Below are 23,476 nucleotides of genomic sequence, written 5' to 3' on the forward strand. Positions count from 1 at the left end.
GTGGTGTTTTAATATCAGGTGCGTAAGATGATGAGATGTTTTGATGTCAGGTGTGTTATGTGATGTCAGCTGTGTTCTGTGGTGAGATGATACTCTGGTTTCAGAAATGTAAAATGCAGGGTGTATTATGTAATGGGCTATTATTATGCTGTTCCCCCTGGTCTGTGTGTTGCCGTGGCAGTTGTCAGAGGAAGAGATGCTGGAGATCCCCTACCCTGAGGACGAATACCTACGGACCCCCGCGGGGATGTTGAAGAGGGACAAGGACCTGCTGTTTCTACCACAGCTTAGAGAAGTTAGTCTTGTGTGTCAATGTGTGTACTTATGGGTGCTGTGGACGTTGACTTCTCTGTCTGTGTGATCTTATGTATGTGGCCACGTGTGTGCTCCACATGTGTGTTGTGTTCGACAAGGGTATACTGTGTGTCAGTTTTGTATTATGTATTGTGTACGTTTTGTCACTCAACAGTCGTGTGAGGTGTTTGCTATGAGAATGTCCCCATAGTAGTTTTAAGTACATAGCACATGTGGTAGACCGAAGGTATGAGCTATATAACTGCAATTATTTTTATTATTATTATTATTATTATTATTATTGTTATTAATGTTTTGTGCGGTGTGCATTATGTGTTTGTTGTGCTAATGTCTTAAAGAGTATTCCTAATTTTGGTTCATCAAACCTATACAACCCCCCGGGGTAGTGCCACTGACTGTAGTGTCTTTAGACCATTCCCAAAGGGAGGACATTTCTCGTTCAAGCACAGTAGAATTGTAAATGGGCTGATTCATGTCACGCTTATAACTGTACCTGATCTACAACAGGGAACTGCTGCTTTTTCTTTCCTTATCCTTACTATTGTCATTTTTGGCGTCGGTGGCCTAGTGGTTAGGCTCTTGGACTCGCAACCGTAAGGTCGTGGGTTCGAATCCTGTCAGGGACCCGACGTTGTGTCCTTGGGAAAGGCACTTTGCACAAATTTTCCTCACTTCACCCAGGTGGAAATGGGTACCCAGCTATAGACAGTGAAAGATCTTGTCAGTTTGATAGTGTTTGAGCACGTGAAATCCGCAGCTTGCACTGTATGCTTCCACGGAAGCTGAGAATGTTTCTGAGTGTTCTCAGAGGGTCTGCTGGGGTAATAATAGTTGTAAAGCGCGTAGAGCAAGCTCTTGAGCATGGATATGCGCTATATAAATGCAATTATTATTATTATTATTATTATTATTATTATTTTTCCTCTACTTCTTTTGTATGTTTGTCACTCTGTTGTGACCTGCTATATCTGGGGTGCCTTGATAGTCGAAGCAGACCTTGTGCTGTTGAAGCTAGAGAGGTTAGCAGAATAAGTCTGATTCCCTGTAAAGACTTCTCTGTTGACGCCCACCCCTTGGCGCTCATATGACTTTATGCAGTTGCGAGCGCCGTAAAACCCTCTACTATTAAAAAAACAAAAAAACCTATACAACATGTTCATGTTATGAAGAGTGTATTCTCGTTACAATTTAATTCTTTGAAATAGGTGGCTCAAGCTTTGTCAGTATTTAAATCTTCACTGAAAACTCCGAGATACAAATCTAGTTTTGTTTAAATTGTCTCTTGGTACCGGATCACTCTTGTAAGTACATGTCTAATCCCTGTTTGCACTTATTTTGCAGATATGTGTTTTTGTATGTTTGTGTGTGTTTGCTATGTAGAGAGTGTGCTTGTAGATGCATACGTTTGTGTGTGTGTGTGTGTGTGTGTGTGTGTGTGTGTGTGTGTGTGTGTGTGTGTGAGAGAGAGACAGACAGAGAAAGAGAGAGAGAGAGAGATGTGTTTGGGGTTGTATCTTTGTACAGCATGTTTCTTGTAGCCATCAATGCATAGTGCCTAGATGGGTGCCCTATTGCTGTTATTACTATTATTAGTAATAACAGTAATGGTAGCAGTTGTAATAGTAATACTGCTCCCGTGTGTTGTGTGTGGTACATCATTCATACTGAACTGATCTATCCCACCCCCCAACCAGGGCAGTGCTACTGACTGAAGTTGTCTTTAGGCCATTCCCAAAGGGGAGATATTAACATGTTCTTATGCACAGTAGAATTGTAAATGGGCTGATTTATCAATGTCATGCTCACACTGCCAGAACAACATAGGTGGAACTTCTGCTTTTTCTTTCCTCATCCCTACTATTGTCATTTTTCCTCTACTTCTTTTGTATGTTTGTCACTCTCTTGTGAACTGCTATTTCTGGGGTGCCTTGATAGTCGCGAAACAGACTTTGTGCTGTTGAAGCCAGAGAGGTGAGCAGAGTAAGCCTGATTCCTCGTTTAGACTTCTCTGTTGACATCCACCCCTTGGGGCTCATATGACCTTATGCAATTTGCAAGCGCCGTAAAACCTTACTACAACAAACAAACTGTTCTATGTTGTGTATAGCATTAGCATAACACTGTATTCAGTGAGTTGTACTGGGGTCACAGCATGCTTTGTAGAATGTATCTGGGTCACTCTAAATGCTGTGTTCAGTGTGTGTGGTGTAAGTGGTTGGTGGGTGCCCTGGTGTGGTTTGCTCCTTCTTTCGTATCAAACATCTATTGACATGATCTCTTTTCCTTTTTAGTGTTTATTGCTCCCTTGTAACACCTCTAATCTTCAGCACTCTTATTATGACCTTACTGTGTTGTGAGTGCAGTAAAACTCTTACTTAAACTTAAAAATAACAAATAAAGTGTGTGTGGTGTCATATTTATGTTGTCTTTGCAGGTCTTTTGTGTAGTATGTCGCCTGTATGATGCATCCAGCATGTAGCATAGTTTGTTGATTTAGTACTGTGTGTCCCTCATGCGTTGTATTCTGCTGTTGCATTGTGTGATACCAATGTGTTGCGTGTTACACGCTTGTTGTATTCAACATGTTGTGCCTCCCACCCCCCAGCTCCAAGTGAAACATGAAACACACTACTACCGTGTGAAGCTGACTGTACAGACACAACAAGAGGTCAACTTGAACGCTCTGACCCTAGTGACAGCAGATGGGAACCGTGGTCTGCTGCGGAGCAGTCGCGCGGACGCTGGCGTTGAGCTTTACAACGTGAGCGTGCAGGTCACGCCCTACAGGGTCTCCTGTGTCCACTTCAGCAAAGAACAGGAGCGTTATCTCTCCAAGGACTGTGCGGTCAGACATTGCTCAATTCATCAAGTCTACTTGTTTGTCTGTCTGATCTTTCTATTTTCATGTTTCTCTATCTTTTCCTCCAGTGCCCCCCCCCCCCCCCCCCATTAGTCTTTGTTGTCTTTCTTTTTTCACATCTGTCTATTCTTCCATCATCTATTTATTCCCTTAATGTTTATCAATCCTATACCTTCCATCAGTCCATCTGCTTCCAGACTGTCTATCCCCTTACCTGTCATTTCTTATGTCTATTTGTTCTTCCTCGCATCTATTCATCTCTCTTCTATTTGTTTGTCCTTTTTTCCTTCTGTCTATTTTCCATCTGTCACCCCCCCCCCTTCCAATTTTACCCTGTTCTCATACTCCCATTTGTCCTACCTGTCATCCTTCTATCTCTCCTCCTATCTATCTGTCCTTCACCTGTCTCTCTGTCATATTTCATCTTTCACCCTCTTCCCATTCATCTAACCCCCTCCTATCTGTCTACTCTCAGTCTCAGTCCCATCTATCCTATTTGCGACCTGTCCCTTTCCCATCTGTCTATTCTTCACTTCTCCAGTCTGGTCTATTCTCATTCCAACGTGTCTATATCTCTTGACATCTGTCTATTCTCCTCCTAGCTTTTAAAAATTCTCCCTCTGATAGTGGCATCCATCAATTCTTTCTTGTCTAAATTCTTTCCTTCTCAGTATCTGTCTGTTCTCGTCCCATCTGTTTATTCTTTTTTCCATCTTCCTCCCCCCCCCCCCCTCTATGCCAGGTGAGCAAGTTCTCCAACCTGAACACCCTACATTGCCGTTGCCTGGTAGCGGCCTCCTACACAGGCAGTGTTCTGGTCATGCCTAACCTGATGAGTCCGCTGGATATTGGTCTGTTCCTGGAGGTGGTGGAGAACCCACTGGTGGTCACCATTGTGCTGGCCATCTGGATCTCTTTCGTGGCCGGGATACTGTGGGCACGGAGGAAGGACCAGTGGGATGAGTACAGGGTGGGTGGAGGGGACGAACACAGTGAGAATGAAGAGGTGTGGAGGGGATAAGTATAGAGTGGGGGAAGAGGGGTGAAGAGGGCATGAGTATAGAGTGGGTGAAGAGGGGTGGAGGAGAAGAGTATAGAGTGGGTGAAGAGGGGTGGAGGGGATGAGTATAGAGTGGGTGAAGAGGGGATGAGTATAGAGTGGGTGAAGAGGGGATGAGTATGGAATGGGTGAAGAGGGGTGGAGGAGATGAGTATAGAGTGGGTGAAGAGGGATGGCGGGGGATGAATAAAGAGTGGGTGAAGAGTGGACGAGTATAAAGTGGGTGCAGAGAGGATAAGAATTATGTGGGTGAAGAGGGCTAGAGTGGGTGAAGAGAGGATGAGTAGAGAGTGGGTGAAGAGGGGAGGAGTATAGAGTGGGTGAAGAGAGGAGGAGTATAGAATGGGTGAAGAGGGGATGAGTAGAGAGTGGGTGAAGAGGGGATGAGTACAGAGTGGGTGAAGAGGGGATGAGTATAGAGTGGGTGAAAAGGGGATGAGTATAGAGTGGGTGAAAAGGGGATGAGTATAGAGTGGGTGAAGAGGGGTTGAAAGGATGAGTACGGGGTGGGTAAAGAGGGGAAATAATAAAATTACTATTTGTTCCCACCCCTCATGCACAATACGGTTTGATAGGTGTATCAAGTGTGTACTGTGACCTCTTGGAGTGCTCTGTGTTAGATGTGTACCGTGCCTTTCCTCGACCCAGTGTGTCAAGTGTGACTGTGAGCCCATACAGTGGGAATGTCATGTGTGTTCTGGTGCTTTTTGTGGGCTGTGTCTCCTCAGTGCTTTGTGCCATGTGTATACTGTGAGTGGGTTGTTGACGGTTGCTCTGGTGTGGTTTGCTCTTTCTTTCATATCAAATGCCTATCGTCCTTATCTTCCTACCACTTGTGGGTGGTTGGCGGGTGCTCTGGTGTGGTTTGCTCCTTCTTTCCTATCAAATGCCTATCGTCCTTATCTTCCTACCACTTGTGGGTGGTTGGCGGGTGCTCTGGTGTGGTTTGCTCCTTCTTTCTTATCAGACATCTATCGTCCTGGTCTCTCCTCCTTCTTTTTTTGTGTTTGTTACTCTCTTGTTACACCTCTAATCTTCGGCACTTATATGACCTTGTTGTGTTGCAAGTGCTGTAAAACTCTTACTAAAACTAAACTTCTTACCCTTTTTTTGTATGTTGCTCATTAATAGCCCTTCTAATCTTTGGCACTTATATGACCTATTTTTGTTGCCAGTGCTGCAAAACTTTCTAAAATTAGAAAAGCAGTGAATACTGTGTCCCACTATAACCCAGAGTGCTATATGTGCTCCATGTCCTACGACAGCGCGGTGTGACGATCCTGGAGGACAACCTGGATGACCATGAGTACTTGTACCTGGTGTGTGTTGTAACCGGCCTCTCCTCACAAGCCTCCACCAGCTCCAACGTCTTCCTCTTCCTTAAGGGAACCTGGGCCAAGAGCACCTGTCACATCCTCCGAGACGACACACGGAGACTCTTCCAGGTACATATGAGTGAAGGCATGTATATGTGTTTGTACCTCTAATTTATTATCATACAGATGCAGATTTGGGTATATTTGCATATTTGAACTCACTTTTTATACTGATAGAAAAGTGATTATGTCATAAGTGTTTGTGAATTATATGGTGTTTTGTTACATTTAGGATCTTGAGGAATGGGTGGGCCAGACTACGTAAAAGTATATTATGACTTTCCAGCATTTTTCTCAGAGCACGGATTCCTTTTCTGCAAAGTTTAGACTGCATAGCTCTTCCTCTTTTGGTTTTGCTTGTCTGTATTTTCTTTTCTCAAAGATTTAGGCATCCATTGGTGTTTTAGCCCCTTCCACAAACTACCAGCTAGATGAACTGTCTCTCATATCCACCAGCCTTCTTAATCTTTTTTCTAAGTGTGTTGGCCTCCATATGTCGTTATGATGTAAGATCTATAACAAATTTACAGTGGGTCAAGGGGAATTAGTGAAATTTTGCACATATGGCTGCGGCCCAGGATCAGAGTCCATCTTTGTCAGCAAACAGATTTTGTTGGCATGACTCTGAGTAGAAACAGTCCAAACGTTGCTGAAAAGAACTATTTCACTTTTGGAAAATGAGAGAAGCTCCTGCTTTTTACCAAAGCTCCACTTGTATCTGGATAGTAGATCATGATGCCAGGTGGGTACATAATGTGTAATACGACCAGCTTTCTTTTTCTCTGATCAGACTAGGTTGTTTTTGTATCAGTCCTGACTAAGCTCTGGCTTTCTGCAATAACTTATTAGGCTACCTTTCCTTTGTGTGAGTTTCACAAACTAACGCAGACATTGAGGGATGTGATCATCACGGAAGGGCTTGATCTCACTGGTTCTACGCAGATGGTGGTTGAACTTTTTAAAGATTGGACCAATGATAAGTACATTGCCAAAGCTATTGTTGATGGTACTGTAATATTGCACCAATTGTGTTACCACAAAACCTATACATATGTGATGCTAGCAAGAAAAACTTCAAAATGAATGCAAAATGTATTTAGTTTATCTTACCGGATTTTTGTGCCAGCAAAGTGCATTCAATGCTGGAAGACACTCATTCTCTGTGAGTATGAATTTGGCACCTGAGCATTATGGACTGACCTACTCTTAAGCATCTTCACTTTTTCGTGTGAAATTTAATGCGCTCAAACACTATGTGTCTGTAGACCGGAAAGTCTGAGGGTTGTGTGTTTATGTTTGAGTGTATCAGAGTGTGTGAACAGGCAGTTGGTGAGCGTTCTGGTGTAGTCTGCTCATTATTCAATTCTTTTTGATTTGCTATTTACCCTAATCTGGTCCCATTAAGCTGTGGAGGTCAAAATGTACAATGCTACAATGTCTTTGTGTGTCTGTCAGTCCGGTGACCAGAACTGGTTTGTGCTGACCACTGCCCAAGACCTTGGTGAGCTGATGTCAATTGTTGTATGGACAGATTTCTCTGGCAGTCAGCCTGCATGGTAAGGACAGACTGCTGTGTGTGTTTGTTTGTATGCTGTTATTGATGGTAGTTGATGTTGGTGGGGCCCCACCTGTTCGTCTTCTGGTAGTTCTTGGTTAGCCGATGTTACTCGTTTCGGCTTCAGTGAGTGAGTGACACTTAGATTACCCGCGGCTTGCACGAAATCACATGAGGTGTCAGTCACGTGACATGTCCTTTAGGCCTATGTCACAATAACTATTATAAAGGTGCGTTCACGCTACATGTCCTATTCTAAAGGTGTGCTTACACCACATATGCGCACTCTCACAGCTGGGTACAGAACAGGTAGTTCATGTGCACACTGCCTTCAACTTCCTTTCCATGCTGTTATTTCTCTCATCTGTAGTGCAATACAGTTTTTGTGTGGAGGTGCTTAACTGACAGGTACAGCTCAGCAACAAATGTGGCTGTCTTTCATCCCTCAGTTGAGAAAATCTGGAGATTTTGATAGTGGTCATCAAGGAAGTCCCTATGATGTATCCCTCTGTATGTAATGTGGCATGTTTTTTTAGTTTGAGAAATGTACAGTATTTTCCTGTGCCTGCTGTGTATTTGAATGTCTTAGTGAGGGTCATTTGTTATGTCACTGTGTAATGTGGCCTTTGCGTATTTACATGAGCATGTTTGTGTGTGTGTTGTGTGTGTGTTTGTGTGTGTGTGTAGTTTGTTATGTGGCTCTGTAATATCTTATTATGCATGGGTTGTGTATATTGCATCAATTTGTATGCTGTAAAGAGTCTGTGTGTGTGGTATGGTATGGTGTTCTATATGGTGTCACTGTGTGTTTAAAACGTGTCTTGGCATAAATGTATCACTGTGAGTGTAATAAGTAGTGTAGAAGATGTTTCATTGTGCTTGTAGTTGGTAATATGTCACTGTTGTATGTGGAACAGGTATCTCAGCAGTGTGTACATTGAGAATATTCAGACGGAAGAGACATGGCTGTGTGTGTTCAACAACTGGATCAGCACTCAACGCGGCTCCCGACAGCTCATTGTGGAGGTGCCCGCTGTCAAGGTACACACACACACATTTATGCACGCACACAAGCACGCACACATGCACGCCGGCACACATGCTTGGCTTTACATCAGCATTTAGGTAGCGAGTCACAGCAGCACAGCACAGTGACTTGGGGACATGATATTACACATATGCTGCAACACACAACAGTGACGTGCCCCACTTTCTCAGTCACAAACTGCACTCAGCACTCTACATTGATACACCAAATAATGGTGTTCCGATGTGTAACACTAGGTATGGTGCCAGTCACCTGTATTGTGTCTCTGCCATATGTCCATGGTTTTTCCACCGTGCGTCCACTGTGTTAGCTATTAGTTTATTTTGTTTCTACAGCTCATTTTCTGGAGCTTACTTGTGTCCTTGGTGTGTCTTTTGAAAGGTTACTCTATGCTTGCTGTGTGTTGGCTTTGCTCATATGACCACTGGAAGTCTCCTATGTCCAGTGTGTGTACAAAGGGAAAAATTTTTATGTGTGTTATATATGTGTCATGATGGAGTGGAATCAGGCACTCATCAAGTTTTGGACATGTGGTGTTCTTAGTACCATCTTAAAACTAGTTGATTTGCCTGTTTTTCATTGAAAAAAAATACCCATCTATCTTTAATAAAGTCGAGATAATTGCGATTGAAGGAGGTGGGGATTGTCTGGTTTCAGAGGTATCATTAGTTTGAAAATGGCTTCCAGCTTGGTGACTTCCATAGTTTGAGAGTCCCAGGGCACTGAAAATAAAAAATGTTTGTACCTTTATTTGTGTTTCAGTAAAATCCACACTGAAATGTGTTTTTAAAGGACATGAAAGTTGTTGAGCCAAAAAACAATCGATAAAAATTACCATACCTTCGGAAAAGTGCCAGTATTTTTTTGTTCCACCTATTTTCAAGAGTGCCTGATTTCACCATGATGCCTCACATATTGTCTGTATGTACATCGTATATGCCCACTATATTTCAACAATACATCTACTGCATATCCGCTATTTATTATTAAACTACCCCCAGGAGCAAGAAACATCCACTCATTGGAGCCAGCATCTGGTCAGGAAGGCCAAGAGTGACATTCGCAATGAGCACCTGTGGATTGGAATGTTTGCTAAGTCACCTTTCAATATGTTCTCACGAGTATGTCCCATCCTAGCTGACAGAAGAGGCTGAACTGTTGTCATAGCTTGTGTTCGTCTAGATACTCATAGCATTTACTTATCTGTATGGTCATTGCGAGTGCTTGTCTATATTCTTTTAGTATACACATTTGTGAGTCATCATAGCATGCATTTGTCTCATTACTGTAGGCCTACTTGTCTGTCACTGGTTGGTCCCACTTCTTTTTTTTTCCACTGTTTTTTTTTGTCTTACTTTATGTAACTGGTTGGCTGATGCTCTGGTACAGTTGGCCCCTTCTTTCCTATCAAACATCTATCTTCCATATTTCTCCTCAACATTTCTTGATCTGTTACTCTCTAGTAACACTTCTAATCTTCGTCACCTATATGACTTATTTGTATTGCAAGTGCAGGAAAACTCTTACTAAAACTAAACTGAACTCTTACTTCTCCCTCGTGCACTTACTGATTGTTATTGTATCAATGTGTTTCTCTTTACGCAACCTCAAAACTGTCTGTGTTTTCATTGCGTGGATTTGCGGCATGTGTCATGTTGTTCCCCTTCTCTCCCCCTCCCCTTTTCCATTTATGAGTGGTTGGCGGGTGCTCTGGTGTGATTTGCTCCTTTTTTCCTATCAAACATCTGTCTTCTTTAGTTCTCCTTCTTATTTTCTGAGTATGTTACTCTCTAGTAATACCCTTAATCTTTGGTGCTTAGTTTGTGTTGCGAGTGCCGTAAAACTCTTACTAAAACTAAACTATGCCTTGCCATCCCCCAGGTACACAGAGTGGTGACGGGCCTGTCCCTGCTTCAGTCCCTGATGCTCTTCAACATGATCTTCTTCCACATGTCAAATGCTGACGACTCCCGCCAGTTCCTGGAGGTCATGGGTCAACGCATACATTTGACTGCCATCGTAGTGGGGCTGCAGACCTCCATACTGCTGGTGTTGGTCACTTATGTGGTCAAGACGCTGCTTGTCAGGTGAAACAAACACACAAATGCTCACACATTCACACACACTCACATGTACACACACACACACACACACACACACACACAAACACACACACATACACCCACACACACACTGACACACTCATACACACACACAACCACACACACAAACTCATACACGTACTCACTTTCTTGAATAGACGCTTACAAAGGCACTGGACTCAAGCAGGCACTAACAGACAGAACGAAACAGACATATTGACATGCTTACACATACAGTTGAACCTGTGTAAGACGGAATCGCAAGGGAGTGAGAGAAAAATTCCGTCTTAGACTTTTTCCGTCTCAGACAGGGAATATAGGGTGGGGAGGGGGGGGGTTCAAAGGCCCAGCTGATTGGATCAAGGATCGTGTGTCCGATTGGCAAGAAGTGGTCAAAACTTCACACCTCTCAAGTGCTATCCTGTCTAATAATAACATGCGTCAGTCTCACTTGCCCAATTACCACCAGTGCTTGCCTTTCGTAGGACCACCTATTTAAAACAGAAATGTTTGAACGTCTCCTTTGCTTCCACCCTTAGCCCCATCCATCGGTGTAACAAGCTCAGTCAACCAATGCCACCCCTTACTGCCATCATGTAACAACGACACGAGGAACTCTTTTCTCGGCTGACCGTACGATCAGGGCGGTAGGCATTGATCAATCTAATTTCACACCTCTGGCTTCTGGCTACCCAGGAAAGTTTCCGCAGTGGCTCGGTACTCGAGCACTCTTACGAGCAGTCGTGAAATTTCACACCCTCACTACCCTTACCATCTGCATCGCTCAGGGTTCACTTGATGGGGTAACATCTACCCCTGAATTACACCCCTACTCCCCTTCCTCGCCCAGCGGCATGGCAATGGTGTTAAGTTTAGAGCCGGCAGAACCAAACTTGCGAGTTTTGTTTCAAATCAGTGCTGAGCGGGCAAAGCATTTTCCATCTTAGACAGGTGAAACCCTCGGGAGGGAGCGGATTTTTCTTTCCGTTTCCGCGTTGGACAGGTTTCCGTTTTATACAGGTAATTAAAGAGGAATATATCAAGGGGGGAGCGGGGAGATTCCGTTAAGACAGTTTTCCGTTTTATACAGGTTTCCGTTAAGGCAGGTTTGCACACAGAAATGTGTTCTCGAACAAACACATATACAGACTCGCACATGGATTCAAACACATACATGCACACATGCATACACACACATAGGAGCACAAACACGCACGTAGAAACACACACACACACACACACACAAAACACACACACATTCAAGCACTCCCACACAGGCTTACATTCGTAGGATTGACAGTTGTCACAGGCAGGTACACTGGACAAACAGATGGACATGTGAGGCAGACAAAACTAATAGGACAGACAGAATTGATGGCAGAAACAAGTCATAACTGAGTTGAATGGTAGGTTGTCTTACTTGACTCTAACTCTGACCCCTTACCCAATTTCTCTCTCAACTCATCCCCAAACCTTCACCCATACCCGTATCCTGACCTACATGTTGTGGGTGTGGTCAGTGTGGAGCCCCGGCCCCACCCAGCGGTCAAGCCCCAAGAGAAAACTGAGAAAGATAACCGTGGTCAGCGGGCTGGTCTTCATATTGAGGAGAGGGAAGTTAGGCTCAAGAGGTACATGTCAAAGGATTATATCCATCTCACAGCACGCAACAGTAGCCAGGGGCTCAATGCTGAGACAAGTGGTCAACTCAAAAGTCAGGACACTGCTAAAAGCAGTAGCCTTGTTGGAAGTCAAGATGTCAGGGCTCGGACCAATGGTCAAGAGGTCAGAACTGAGACCGGTGACCTGACTGAAGATCAAAAGGTCACCACAGAGACCTTTGATGAGTCTGGAGGTCTGGGGGTCATCACTGAAACTAGTGGCAAAGTAGAAAGTCTGGCCGTCAGCACAGAGACAGATAACAAGGTTAAAAGTCCAGAGATCCCTGCTGTTGATGCTGGCAGATCGGGCCTCACAACAGAAAAGACACAAAGGAACGATGCAAGTCAGGTAAATGTTTGGCTGGTGCACCCATTACAGACAGATACTTGCACACACAGTTACTTGCACTCGCATGCACACATTGCTGCAAGGGCTCACTCATACTTACATGCATATACATGAATAATTTTGCATAGGCATACATACTGCACAAACACACTTGCATGCACACTCCAACACATTCATTTATACTCACAGGTGCTTAAACATATCATATTACTCTTACATACACATACACACAGGCGTACACATACATGCACTCAGGTAGAGGCACATAGAATTGCATATATATGTATTACAAACTCAATATCAAGTGCCAATCCTGAAACAAACATTGACGATAATGGTTTGCAATTTATTTCTTTGCTAGAATGCTCTATAAAAAACTCTAAAACCCAACCTATATTATCCTGATTTTTTCCCATCACTGATCTGTTCAGGTTATCCCAAATAAGTTTTTCTGGGTATACATCTGCCTAGTTTACCTTCCATTTTTACCTGTGAGAGCTAAATATTCAAGGCCTTTATGTTAATTCAAGTGTCCCAGAAACTAATTTTTTGTATTAGTGAGTAGCCCATGAGGGCTTTTTTCAGCTCTTTCTCAGTTTAATTTTTCTCACTTCATGAAATTCCCAGTCTCCAAAGACACCATGTGAATTTCCCTGCTATGTTTTTCTTGGGAAACTACAGCAGTGGTTTCCTATTGCTTACTGCCAGTTTGTGTATCATTTTATGTACTAGTCTTTGTTGTCTACCCACAAGACAAATAACACTATATGGCTGGAAAAATAATGCTAATAGGAGTAGCAACAAATGACGCCATATCATCCAGTTAATGTGATAGTGTAAAGATGACACAGTGTCATCACATTGTGTAGGCCTACATAACAATTGATGTGATGGTGTCTTTACGTTGTGTATGAGTTGTTACTTGGAACATAAAACAAATATTTTACACTACTAACCTTCTGTCACATGCTACTATAACAGGAATTAGCCAAACCTGTTCCTCTGCTCTGTGTTGTGATTCCTTCCACAGCTTTGGGGCCCCGATGCGTTGGATTGGAATCTCACACTTCACGCACAGCTGAACTGAGGCTCTAACTAGCCTTTCTCACAATCTATACTGTCAGCAGGCCTCCTCTGCCTTGATACAACTCTCTCCTCTCCAACTCCCACCAGTAGTAACTCAGACTTTTATCAACTTGCAAACAATACAACTGAACACAGACTCACACTTTACTCACTCTCACACTTTCATCCAAACAATACAATAGGCTAGGCCTAACCCCCTGCCACAACCAAAAACAACCAAATACACCACAGTATGCACTATTGATGTGACAGTGTGTCTTCATGTTGTGCACATGACAATGGATGTGATACCGTGTCATCACATTGCGTACACAACTATGGATGTGACATTGTGTTAACCAGTTAACGATTCTGTAGAGATGATGCAATGTCATTATGAGTCTTGATGTTGTGTACGTGACCATAGATGTGACACTGTCAATGCATTAGGCACATGACTGTAGATTTAACTCTGCCAACACCTTGTGGACCTGACTCCGTAGGGGTAATGCTGTACACAGGGAGATGGCAACTGTATGGACCATTTGATTCTTATGGACATCTTTGTCCTCAGAACAATCAGGGTAAAGGTCCAGAGCAAGACCAAGGCCAGAGCCGGGCCGGAGAAGGGCACGATAATGAGGACAAACTGATGGAAGGTGAGCCATGTACTTGTGTTTATATGTGTTGTCTGTGTGTACTTTTGTGTGTCTGTGCATACATGGAATGTTATCTGTGTATACATTTGTTGTCTATGTATACATCTGTTCTCTGTGTGTACATTTGTGTGTCTGTGCATCATGGTATATTCTCTGTGTGTACATTTGTGTGTCTGTGCATCATGGTATATTCTCTGTGTGTACATTTGTGTGTCTGTGCATCATGGTATATTGTCTTTGTATACATTAATCTGTCTTTGCATGCATATGTTGCATGTGTAAACGTGTGTATATGTGTTTACTGTTGAACCAGAGTACTTCATATTGGTTATATCTTTTCTATCAAGTTGACTTTGACTGAAGTTCATATTGGCTTCTGAGAAATTGCAGAATGAAAATCTGTCTATTCTAGTTTACAGACATTGTTTTACTTCATATTCACTTACCCTGAGGCAAGTATTTTGTAGTCTTTTACCTTTACCTCCCACATAACAGCATCCATTTGGTATTATCACTACTCAAACAAACAAAATTTACTTGTAGCGAAGCAGCTTGCTAGTTTGTTAAAGGCTGTAATTTGAGTCACTTTGAATCTCTTGTCGCAACGCAGACTGGGGCCACTTCAGACTCCATCAGGCAGACATCCTAGCAATTCTCTGTGTTCTACACAACATATCCAGTACACCAGCTCTTCTCTTCTCATCCACCAGTCTCATGTTCCTCATTATGACAGTGTTAATGACTTGTGATGATGAGGAAACAAACTGAATGTTGTGCCGCTATCCTTTCCTGCCTCTCTTACTCTCTGTCTCTCTCTCCCTCTCTCTCTCCTCCCTCTCTCTTTTTCTGTCTATTTCCCTCTCTCTCTCTTTCTCATAGCATTGTAACCATGGGCCCTTTCCCTACTTTGGCCCTGTGGTAGAGTTACTCCTGCAATTTTTAGGATAATAAAAAAGAAGAGTCTTAATAGTGCATAAGCTTTAAATGAGCTCAATGGAATCCCAGGAGGAAACAATGTTCAAGTCAACTCAGTGTTGTGTTCTTTGAAAGAATTATATTAGCAGATTAAAGAGCACTGAAATCTAAGTAGGAGGAACTTGTATTTTTAAGAATTCATATTTGAGTTGACACACTCCATTGCACATGTAATGTGGCAGGTATGTATACATACTTTATGCATGTGTATATGTTGTTTGCATATGTTTATGCTGAATGTATATTCATGAGTTATCCATGTGCATCAATAACTATACTGTCTGTTGGAATGCCCCAATAACTAGCCTACCAGTAAGAAAGAATATTCCACAAACAATGCTGTGACTTTTTTTACAAGGTCTGGCAGATTGTGTTTGACGTTGTATTTTAGAGATTATGCTTGACGGACTTTGTCTTATAGATTCTGTTTGACTGCTTGTATTTTAAAGATTGTGTATGACTGATAATGTTTGACTGTTGTAGCTGAGAAACGTCCGCAAGAAGAGTTTGCTTCCATGGCATCAGAGGAAGAAAAAGAGAGCAAGATGACAGATGAAGAAATGGAGAGGCAGCTGAAAAAACAACAGAGCTTCATGTAGGCATTTATCTGGCATTACTGCAGTCAGCATATGTGATATGTTTGAATCTAATATTTCTAATGTGTTTGTTTAGTTTTTTATGTGTGTTTAAAGAATGTGCATTATGTATTCTATATGTGTATTATGTGCATCTGTATGTTGTATGGGGTGAGCGAGTGCTCAAGATTGTAACAATACTGGATGTGTGTGTGTGTGTGTTGTAAAATGAAATGTTGCAAGTTTGCAATTGGTGCTGTATTTATACAGTGTGTGATGTAAGTGCCGTGCTATGGAGGCTGTGTGTTAGTGCTGTAATACAGATGAGAGCAGTGTTTGTGCTAATAATGTTGACTGTGTTCTCCATGTAATGTGAGTGGTATGAGTGTGGTATATAAGGGTCTTGTACATCTAGCTCTCACTGGCAAAATTGAAGGCGAACGAGGCAGATGATGATGATGATGATATATATCATGTTGTTTGTTACATGAGTTTCAAATGCTGTTTATGTGTTATGAGCACCATATGAAATATGTTGTGCATTGTATATATGCAGACCATAATATACATATTTGTTTGTGTATCTCTATAGCTATCTAAACGTGCTCATATGATTAAATATATATGTGTGTTCAGGTTCCCCTGGTGGTGTTGCTACATCAACTGGCCTTTTCTCGCCTTCTACAATATATTCCTGGCCTACTACGTCATGCTGTATGGCCTTCACCTGGGCCCAGAGAAGAGTCTGGAATGGCTGACTGCCTTCTTCTCTGGATTCTTTCTCAACGCCATGATAGTGCAGCCCGCACGGGTTCTGGTCCTAGTCCTAGTCCTGGTGTTGGTCTTCAAAGCTCGACACACTCTCAAGGACCTGGCCCCTCTGGGACAGCTCAGTAAGACATATAGGTGGAGTTGGGGGGGGGGGGGTGTAGTAAATTGAACGAATGTGCATGTTTTCCTATGGATGTATATGTTCCCCGCTAATTTACAGATCTGCGCGTTTTTACGATGGTATAATTGCGTGGCCATCTTAAGATGGCGATGCGCGTTTTAAAGATGGTATAATTGCGCAGCAATCTGAATATTGCGTGAATATTTCATTAGTATAAAAATATTAAAATTAACATATATAAAACTGAAGAGCTCACAAGAATTATACAATGCCAGGTATCCAACTCAAAGTTCACAAAGTGCATTCAATTTATTTTATATTTTTGAAATGATAAGAATTTTAATTTTAATTTCCATTTTCATATTTTTACACTTTTGTAAAAGGTATGTGAATGTTCCTTGATGTGAGTAAAAGAATAAGTAAAGATGGAAGTGAATTTTTAACAAAAATTATTTTTAAAATATAAAATAAATTAAAAGTGCTATGTCAACTTTGAGTTTGATACCTGGCATTGTATCATTCTTGTGAGCTCTTCAGTTTTATATGTTAATTTTAATTTTAATTTTCATATTTTTACGCTTATGAAAATGTATGTATGTGAATGTTCCTTGATGTGAATAAAAGAATAAAGATGGAAGTGTATTTTTAAAAATATAAATTATTTTTAAAATACACATGTATAAAATATTAATGCAATCTTCAGATTGCCCCGCAATTATGCGATCATTAAAATGGGCAGCGCAATCTTAAAATGGCTGTGCCATCTTAAGATGGCTGTGCAATTAAATGATCATAAAAACGCGGATCTGTTAATTGCGCAGAACATATGCATTTTCCCTAGTCCTTAAAAGGATACAATATTGCTTTATCATGCTACGTGGAGACACACAAGAGGGCTTGACCTCTCTGGGACAGCTCAATAAGACGTATACCTCGTAGGTAGAGTTTGACAGGAAAAGTACCCGACTCTTGGACAACTCAGTGTGATAGACAGAAAGGGAGAGAGAAAGGGGCGGGGAGGCATTGAAGGGATCACTATTGGCACTGTTCTTTTTATTTCTGTGTAAAGTGCACTAAGCACTCCATTTGTGGAAAAGTGACATATAAATGTAATATATTATTATTGTACATGGAGTGGAGGACACCACACTGGCATGTGCTCAAGGACTTGACCCTGCTAGGATGTTTCACTAAGACTGACAAACATTTACCCTTGTTTGTCTATTATGACTGAAGGATGACACGAAAGCAATGGTAATGTTTCACCTAAGACAAACGAATGTTTATCCTGCTTGTCTATAATAACCAAAGAATGACAAGAAAGTGGGTGGTAATGGGTTTCACTGACAGTGGAGTCTGTAGCGGCGGTGCAAGACACAGTTAAAGGAGAGACTCTTGTCTTAACCTGGAAAATCCCAGATTGTTTCCAGGAAGGTCACATAATTGACAATGAGAAGAATGAGAGAAATGACAATGCCCCTAAATTACATTTGCTCTGACATACAAGATTGGTCAAAGCAGCTCATTTTTTGTTAATCTATACTGTGTCGATGGGGGTTATAAATATGTACAAAAATATAACTACATCAACTTCTGTACTTGACTCTGAGGTCAGTGTGTTACTAGATTGTGTCCACTTTCAAATGTATGTGGGGCAGATTCTCAGATCAGAGTATTTAAAAACCAGCTCAAATGTAGAATGTTGGATGCAGGTGAATCTGTTGGCAAATAGAAATAGCAGATTTTGTTAATACAATTTTTTGTTGTAAGACTTCTGGTCTTTTTTCATTAAAATCTTAATAAATGACATTATCCATGTTTCTTTCTGCTGTGATAAAAGAGTTCACGATGGCTTTTTTTTTCTCTTACCAAGAGAAGGGAATGTACCAGCTACATGTTTCCTATTCTCACTGCAATACTCCAATACCAAACCTAAAGATTTTTTTGTTTTTGTTGCTGACTCCAATAAAAGAGAACTTGTTAATTTCTGTTAGTCTTTCTCTCTTGCTCCCTCCCTCGCTCACTCCCTCTCTCTCTCCCTCCCTCCCTCCCTCTCTCTCTCTCTCTCTCTATCTCTCTCTCTCTCTCTCTATCTCTCTCTCTCTATCTCTCTCTCTCTCTCTCTCTCTATCTCTCTCATATTCCCCCGTCTTTCCTTTTCTCTCCCAGATACAACTGAGAGATTGCTTAGAAAGAGGCAGATGTTGAAGCGATACAGCACCATGAGTACAGCCTGGGTTGGAGACTTGAGGTTCCGCTCCCCACTGACTGGTGCTCAGGCTAAGGCCATACTGGCCAGACTGAAGGTGGAGACTGAGGCTAAGGCGGTAAGTGTGTGTTTGTGTGAGAGGAGGAGGGGGGGAGGGGAGTGTATGATTTTATATATGTACGTGTGTGTGTGTGTAGTGTGTTAGGTTATTTTTGTTCCCACAGATGCATTACGACATTCATGTTAGGTGTGATGTTTGTGTAAACATACAGTAGTGTTCATACATGAACATACTCTTCAAAAAAAGAAACCTCACACTCACTTTTAAAATTGAACTTTTTAATAAAGTGCACATAATAAAAAGAACAAAATAAGGCAATGTTCTGGCAGAAGATAACTATACCTACGTTCAAAACGTTAGCCCTGGTGAACAAACCGAATGTCCTACACAAGCTTGTAAACAGAAAGGGGTACACAAAAAGTCAGTACCTGGTATGAGCACCATTTACGTTGATCACTAGTCGGCATCGGGAACTCATGAATGCAATCAAATTTGCAATAACATGTTGCAGAGTGGTCTGCCACTCATGCTGGAGTGCTACAAGGAGCTCTGGAAGTGTCTGAGATGGCGGATTCCTCTGCCGCTCATGTCGATCCTTCTCATCCCATAGGTGTTCAATTAAGAGACAAATCTGATTGATTTGGGGCACTTCTCATTGTCAATTACGTGACCTTCCTGGAACAATCTGGGAGTTTTCCAGGTTAAGACAAGAGTCTCTCCTTTAACTGTGTCTTGCACCACCGCTACTGACTCCACTGTCAGTGAAACCCATTACCACCCACTTTCTTGTCATTCTTTGGTTATTATAGGCCATGGTAGAGTCTGATTCTTATTGGCACGCAGGAAGTCCTCACCTACTCGTGCAACATTCAGACGAGTGTTGTCCTTCTGAAAAATGCCACCATTAGTGTTCAGGTATGGAACAACCTGAGGATGCAGGATATCTTCCCTGCACCTGTCACCCGTCAAAATCTCTGCCACATGCACAAGATCAGTCCTGCCGTCATGACGGATTCCTCCCCACACCTTGACACTCCCGCCTCTTAAACGCCCGACTTGTTGAATGCAGTTGGGAGCAAAATGCTCTCCCCAACATTGATAGATCCGTGCACGTCCATCAGCTTGTGTAAGGAGAAAAGTTAGAAAATGTGACTCGTCCATGATAAAAAAAAACCCAGTTCTCCAAAGTGCACAGGGCCACCACACTGTGTGCTGCCACCACTGGAGACATTCTGCCACGTGATGTGTGTTCAGCATGTTACGTCAAACTGGTCTTTGAACAAAGAGTTCTGCCTCCCTGAGATGTTTGTGGACGTCTTGTCAGAAATTCTTCTGTGTCCAGAGCATCTGTAGACGTAGCTGTTGTGGTTCAATCTTGAAGGTGGCACACACGGGATATAATGATGTTCATAGGATGTTCATAGTTGTATGATATTCGTTTTTATATGATATTATGTCCATATTGATATAGATTGTTCACAGAAGTATGATATTTCTTTTGATGTTAAATGTTCATGCTTCTTCTTTCCTATCAAACATTTATCGTCGCTATCTCCCCTTCTTCTTTTTTGTGTTTGTTACTCTCTTGTAACACCTCTAATCTTCTGCACTTATATGACCTTATTGTGTTGCAAGTGCCGTAAAACTCTTACTAAAACTAAAAAAAGATTTATGATGTCCATGTACGTGCCATGTCCTTGTCACTGGTGAATGTCCCCAGATGCTACGGGACCTGTTCATGTACACGGTGTTCATGGTGGCGGTTGTGGTGATGACCTATGGACACATGGACGTCTACTATAGGTACATGCAGACCAAGTACACCCGCGAGCTGCTGGTAGGGGCACAGTCCTATGTGGATGAGGTAAGAGGGAATGGGCTCTAGTCTCTGCGTGTGTGGCTGCTTGTCTTTGTATACATTGTACATGTGTGTGTGTGTGTGTATGTATGTTTCTGTATGGTTGTATACATGGGTAAGTTTGCATTTGTTTTAGTCGTATTTGTTTTTCTCCATTTGACAGTTTCACAGCCTGTATGGTGTATTTAGAATTTACAATCAATATTGTATTGTGTTTGTTCATGTTACATCAAGTATTTTATCACAATGTGTATGATGTTTGGTCATTTCACTAGTCCCTCTGAAAGGCTTCGGGATGGGGGGGGGGGTAGTTACTTTTTAGTGTATGTATGCGTACAATTACTGTCTCATGCCTTTCCTGGAGTAATGGGTGTGGGAAGGACTGCTGAAATGTCTGGCTTATTGCATGTTTGTTGTCACCCACAGGAGGAGCACAGCCAGTGGCTGGAAAAGGTAAGATATCTACCCTGCTACACTTCAGATGGTTGGGGGAGGGGGGAGAAGGGGCGGAGCTGATGTCAAGGGTTTGGTGTCTGTGGTGCAACGGTCAAGCTCTCTGTCATATATGATAGTATGTAGAAGAGAAAGTGAGTTCAATTCTAGTGTGGGGAATTTTTGTTTTTCCTCTATCTCTTCCCTTTTTCATTAGTTCCTGTTGGGGTCAAACAGTCCGCCTTCTAAAAATGATATCTACAATGCACTGACAGGGGCAGAAAACCTTTATAATAATTGAAGGTGTCAGGGGATCATTGATAGGAGCAGCTGTCTGCCTGTCTTTCAGTTGCTCTATTTCAAGTATTGTTCTTCCATCAAGCTCTTTTTGTCCCTGTCTCTCTTCGTCTTGTGTATCTCTTTCTATCTTTACATCACATTTTTCTTTCTCTCTCTGTCTCTCTCAGTCTCTCTCTCTTTCTCCCTCTCTCTCTTTTTCTCTTTCTCTCTCTGTCTTCCTCTCTCTCTCTTTTCCTCTCTCTCTCTGTCTTCCTCTTTCTCTCTTTCTTCCTCTCTCTCTCCTCTCTCTCTCTCACTCTCTCTCTCTCTCTCTCTCTCTCTCTCTCTCATGCACCCCCGCCCTCTTTTGAGCTTACCATCTGTCCCTGCTGCATTTTGCATTTTCTGTCTGTCTATCTCACCACCTCTCTCTCTCTCTCTTCCTCTCCATATCTCTTTCTCTCTCTGCCTCAGTCTTTTTGTCCATTTGTTTGTCTACCCCTGGATCTTTCTGTCCTTCTGTAGTGTCACCTCTGTCTCCTCTTCCTTCAACCCCACAGATCCACTACGTGTCAGACATCTGGGACTATCTGGTGGACACACTGGTACCCCAACTGCTCCCCGACCAGCCTGAGCTGGCACAGAGCTACAACTCTTACCTGGTGGGACCCATCAGGGTCAGGCAGGTCCGTGTGGAGCCTGATCACAGTGAGTGGTTCGGTCGTAGTGAGTCAGTCACACAATCACAGTGAGTGGTTCGGTCATAGTGAGTCAGTCATACAATCACAGTGAGTGGTTCGGTCGTAGTGAGTCAGTAACACAATCACAGTGAGTCTTTTCATCATAGTGAGTCAGTCACACAGTCAGTGTGAGTGGTTCGGTCATAGTGAGTCAGTCATACAATCACAATGAGTGGTTCGGACATAGTGAGTCAGTCATACAGTCATACAATCACAGTGAGTGGTTCGGTCATAGTGAGTCAGTCACACAATCACAGTGAGTGGTTTGGTCGTAGTGAGTCAGTCATACAGTCATACAATCACAGTGAGTGGTTTGGTCATAGTGAGTCAGTCATACAATGACAGTGAGTGGTTCGGTCATGTGAGTCAGTCATACAATCTCTGTGAGTCGTTTGGTCATAGTGAGTCTGTCACTCAAATGAGTTACATGGATAGTGAGTCACATAGTCACAGTGAGTCATTTGTTGACAGTGAGTCACATGTTTATAGTGAGTCAAATGTTGACTGAGTCAAACAGTCACAGTGAGTCGCATGGCCACACAGGAACAGTGAATCACATGACCAGAGCAAGTCCTGCAGATTTGAAAAATTAAGTCACAAGAAGTCAGTATCACAATGATGGCCTATGTGAACAACCATATCCCTAGCTTGGCCTTGGAAGAAAATGTAGATTTTGTCTCATGTCTTTCAATCTTTTTCCTCTCTCTCCCTCCCTCTCTCTCTCTCTGACAATCTCACTCTCCTTTTTCTCTGTCTCTCTTGCCTCTCTCTGCTGCCCCCCTCATCCCCTTGCTCTCCCCCTCTCTCTCTCTCCCCGTGTCTCTTTTTCAAGCCTCTCTTTTTCAGATTCGCTCACTCTTGCCCTCTTCATCTGTCTCTCTCTTTATCACATACCATTTCTCTTTATTCTCTCTTTTAGGCAATCTTTTTTGCATTGTCTGTCTCCCTCTTTAACTCTCTCATCCTCTCAAATGCCCCCCCCCCCCGTGCTTTTACAGATATCAGTCTCTTCCCGGACTATTACTTCCACTCTTCGGCTTTTTAAATCGCATCCTCCCATTTTCTCTTTGCCTTTGTGATTAGTTGTATAAGAATGTGTTGCTGTTTGTGTTGTTGTTTCTGTTGTTGTTATTATTGTTGTTGTTGTTGCTGCTGTTGTTTTACTATAAAACGGACGCATTTATTTATTCAACCAATCCCTTCAGAGCTTGGCATATTAATTTATTCTACTCACTTTCCCGTCTTTCTACTTATCTTATCTTCTGCTTTTTCTCCCCCTACCCCACGCTCTCTCTCTCTCTCTCTCTCTCTCTCTCTCTCTCTCTCTCTCTCTCTCTCTCTCTCTCTCTCTCTTTCTGTGTGTGTGTCTCTATTTTCTTTCTGTCATTATGTCTCTATTTTTCTC

The 23,476-nt window shown here is 42.4% G+C and overlaps 1 protein-coding gene across 1 annotated transcript in view; it reads left to right on the top strand.

Annotated features, from left to right (window-relative positions):
* LOC101853509 (polycystic kidney disease protein 1-like 2) overlaps positions 1-22,829 on the top strand; it is a 54,628-nt gene extending 31,799 nt beyond the window's left edge. The window contains exons 29-44 of the mRNA XM_013081518.2: positions 182-295; positions 2,921-3,160; positions 3,918-4,145; positions 5,501-5,680; positions 7,067-7,167; positions 8,084-8,207; positions 9,216-9,335; positions 10,096-10,301; positions 11,837-12,326; positions 13,966-14,050; positions 15,509-15,620; positions 16,237-16,493; positions 18,662-18,819; positions 20,483-20,626; positions 21,047-21,073; positions 21,892-22,829. Coding sequence (XP_012936972.2) covers positions 182-295; positions 2,921-3,160; positions 3,918-4,145; positions 5,501-5,680; positions 7,067-7,167; positions 8,084-8,207; positions 9,216-9,335; positions 10,096-10,301; positions 11,837-12,326; positions 13,966-14,050; positions 15,509-15,620; positions 16,237-16,493; positions 18,662-18,819; positions 20,483-20,626; positions 21,047-21,073; positions 21,892-22,083 — 2,778 coding nt within the window. The 3' untranslated portion in view covers positions 22,084-22,829. The remainder of the gene's footprint in view (positions 1-181; positions 296-2,920; positions 3,161-3,917; positions 4,146-5,500; positions 5,681-7,066; positions 7,168-8,083; positions 8,208-9,215; positions 9,336-10,095; positions 10,302-11,836; positions 12,327-13,965; positions 14,051-15,508; positions 15,621-16,236; positions 16,494-18,661; positions 18,820-20,482; positions 20,627-21,046; positions 21,074-21,891) is intronic.
* The last annotated feature ends 647 nt before the right edge of the window (positions 22,830-23,476 follow it).

This window comes from Aplysia californica, unplaced genomic scaffold (genome assembly GCF_000002075.1).
Source record: "Aplysia californica isolate F4 #8 unplaced genomic scaffold, AplCal3.0 scaffold00007, whole genome shotgun sequence".
Classification (NCBI taxonomy): Eukaryota; Metazoa; Mollusca; class Gastropoda; order Aplysiida; family Aplysiidae; genus Aplysia; species Aplysia californica.